The sequence below is a fragment of the Kryptolebias marmoratus genome, linkage group LG10 (genome assembly GCF_001649575.2).
Source record: "Kryptolebias marmoratus isolate JLee-2015 linkage group LG10, ASM164957v2, whole genome shotgun sequence".
In the NCBI taxonomy this organism is placed as follows: domain Eukaryota; kingdom Metazoa; phylum Chordata; class Actinopteri; order Cyprinodontiformes; family Rivulidae; genus Kryptolebias; species Kryptolebias marmoratus.
Window position 1 is genome coordinate 7,588,982 of NC_051439.1, and position 2,508 is coordinate 7,591,489.

The 2,508-nt window shown below is 41.3% G+C and overlaps 1 protein-coding gene across 1 annotated transcript in view; it reads right to left on the reverse strand.

Annotated features, from left to right (window-relative positions):
• Positions 1-2,508, reverse strand: part of marc1 (mitochondrial amidoxime reducing component 1) — a 7,509-nt gene extending 5,001 nt beyond the window's left edge. Inside the window, exons 1-2 of the mRNA XM_017412112.3 lie at positions 2,214-2,508; positions 1,179-1,349 (exon numbers count right to left, since the gene is read on the reverse strand). Coding sequence (XP_017267601.1) covers positions 1,179-1,349; positions 2,214-2,458 — 416 coding nt within the window. The 5' untranslated portion in view covers positions 2,459-2,508. The remainder of the gene's footprint in view (positions 1-1,178; positions 1,350-2,213) is intronic.

Here is a 2,508-nt window from a genome sequence, read left to right on the forward strand (position 1 = left end):
ACATTTGAAATATATGAGTTTGTATGTAATGTATGAATATAATATACAAGTTTCACTTTTTAAATGGAATTACTGAAATCAATCTACTTTTTCATGATATTCTAATTTTATGACCAGCACCTGTACATCAGACCTGGCAATAAAAGTAGGTGGGAAAAAAAGGGCAGATTAAAGACGAAGGTGTAAATGGCTCCAAACCGTTTGGAGTTCTTTACAAAACTCTCAGTATTTTCAGATCAACAGAATGGGATCTGGAAACTGAAACTAGATCAAACAGATAATTTAGGAATCTTTGAAGCTCTTCTCAAACTCTTATTACGAAAAGCTTTCTTTAATCGATTCACTTATATAGATTTAGATTTCACACGATTGCTTTCCTGCTTAGAATTTCTTCTCTACATTTTTTTTGCAACTAAACCACTTCAGCATACTTTGTGCCATTTGAACCATCCTCGTGTCAAAATGTTTGGCTCGAACAGGAATAGAGTGTGATCATTTTTAGTATTTGTAAGTTTTATACTTTTTGAATTATTTAACTTTTTTTTTTTTACAGAACTTTCCTCCCTAGACATATATTGCACCTTCCAAGCCTTCAAACTACATGGTGACATTTTCTTCAGCATATTTGCTCCTTTTAGCTACAGTTTTGGTAATTTCAGCTTTTATCGACTGTTTCTTTGAATTTTAGTTTTAGCTACATATTACTAGATTTAGCTTTTTACCTATCATTTTGTTGTTTTTAGCTTTAAGCTACACTATTATTCATTTTCATTTTTCCAAAGTTGACAAAATATTGTGTGAACTCGGCATTAAGTCTGTCTGTTTCAGAGACTCTTCTTCTCAGCACGTAGCTGCAGAGGGCAGGGGAAGCTGCTTTAAGTGAGGAGACCGCGTGGTCCTAGTGCCTGACACGTCTGAACTGCTGCCTTAGAAGAAAATATTTAAATAGTGAGGACACCTTCAGGACTAACTTCACCAAAGTCCTGCTGGTAGCAGCTTGATTTCAGCTTTCAACTCTGTGAGAAACCTGTGGCGTTTTAATGTCTTCAGTTCTCGTTACACCCCTGCTAAAAATGTTTAGATTACTTTTTACTAGCACCAAGTCCGAAGCCACGGAGCTCTTTTTACTCAGGCAAGTTGAAAGAGAGAAATAAGGGATAAAAACAACAAGAGCAAACCTGCAGTTGATGATGGGGTTGTCAGGCTGACTGATGGGGAACTTCAGCTCCTCCATGTTCGGCCCATTCAAAACGGCGCAACCTCCCTCGAAGGTCAGGGACACCAGCACCAGGCGAGACTCCTGTCTGGCGGTCACCATGTTGCCGTCTTCGGTCACCACCAACCAGTGGCTGCAGTCCCAACACAAAGACAGGTGAACATGCGGCTCATTCCTGCATCAGGCCTCTGAAGGTGCAACAGAAAGCCAACAGGTCTGGACTGACAGACCTGCTGACACACGCAGGAATCCCACAGTCTTTTTGCTAACAGGTGGAGAAACGATGTGTTCCTCACAATGTAGGTTTTAGCCCTTAACACGGGATTGAATGCAGTCCAAGCAGGCGGGACTTGTTTATTTCTTTGTGCCAGAGCAAAATGGCAATCAATAACCCAAAGCTAAAGCAGCTCATAGTCCAAAGTCCAATCAGTAGGTACTGTTTTGTATTTTAGATCATGGTTCTCAAACCTTTTAGCTTCTGACCGCCAGATTATCATGGGCAAAACTAACTATATTTATAAAAAATGTTGCTAAAAAAAAAAGTTAATAAGGAGATTGATAATACAAACAGTTGAAACTCATGTTATCCTACTTTTATTTCCTTTTATGACTTGTGCTTTTAATGTTTTGTAAAGGTTTTAGTTAAAATGTGCCAGTGGGAATCATTTGGAGGTCATCTCAGGACCCCTAATTTAGAGTTCAGCGACCCACAATGGGGACCCGACCCCAGCTTTTGGGGACCTCCGTTTCTGACCTCCTCTCAGGTCAGATGAGGACATCTGTGCACACAGCTGTGGCTGAGGAGTGTTGACTTTGGAGGTTAAAGTTTTGGACCAAACTCAAGTATTTCACAGTAATAAGTTAAATCCTTGTACTTTTAGCGCCACGGTGCAGCTGATTTTAGTCCAGAGATCAGACCGTTCAGACTGAGCCACAGGTGATGGTTTCACTTTGCAAACTATTAAAACAAATAAATAAATTTAGACAAAGTGCTCACCGATCCTCCAACTCCCCAGACTTTAGCCCCACTTTCTGGCATTCTGCGACGCACACAGACACCGCCTTCCCAGACTTGAGAGGGTGAATGAGGAGCTGCGACACTACGCCCACACGAACGGCTTTTTCTGGCTTTCGCATGTATTTATATCCAAGTCCCAGAAGTGCGGCTCCGGCTGCGCCGATCAGAAAGGCCGCTTTTTTATTCTGGGCCAACGCGTTCGCAGCCAGCTCCCTCACATCCATGTTGGAGCCTCTCAGACTTTCTTGGACGCTGAACTTTTTTTTTTGTTGTT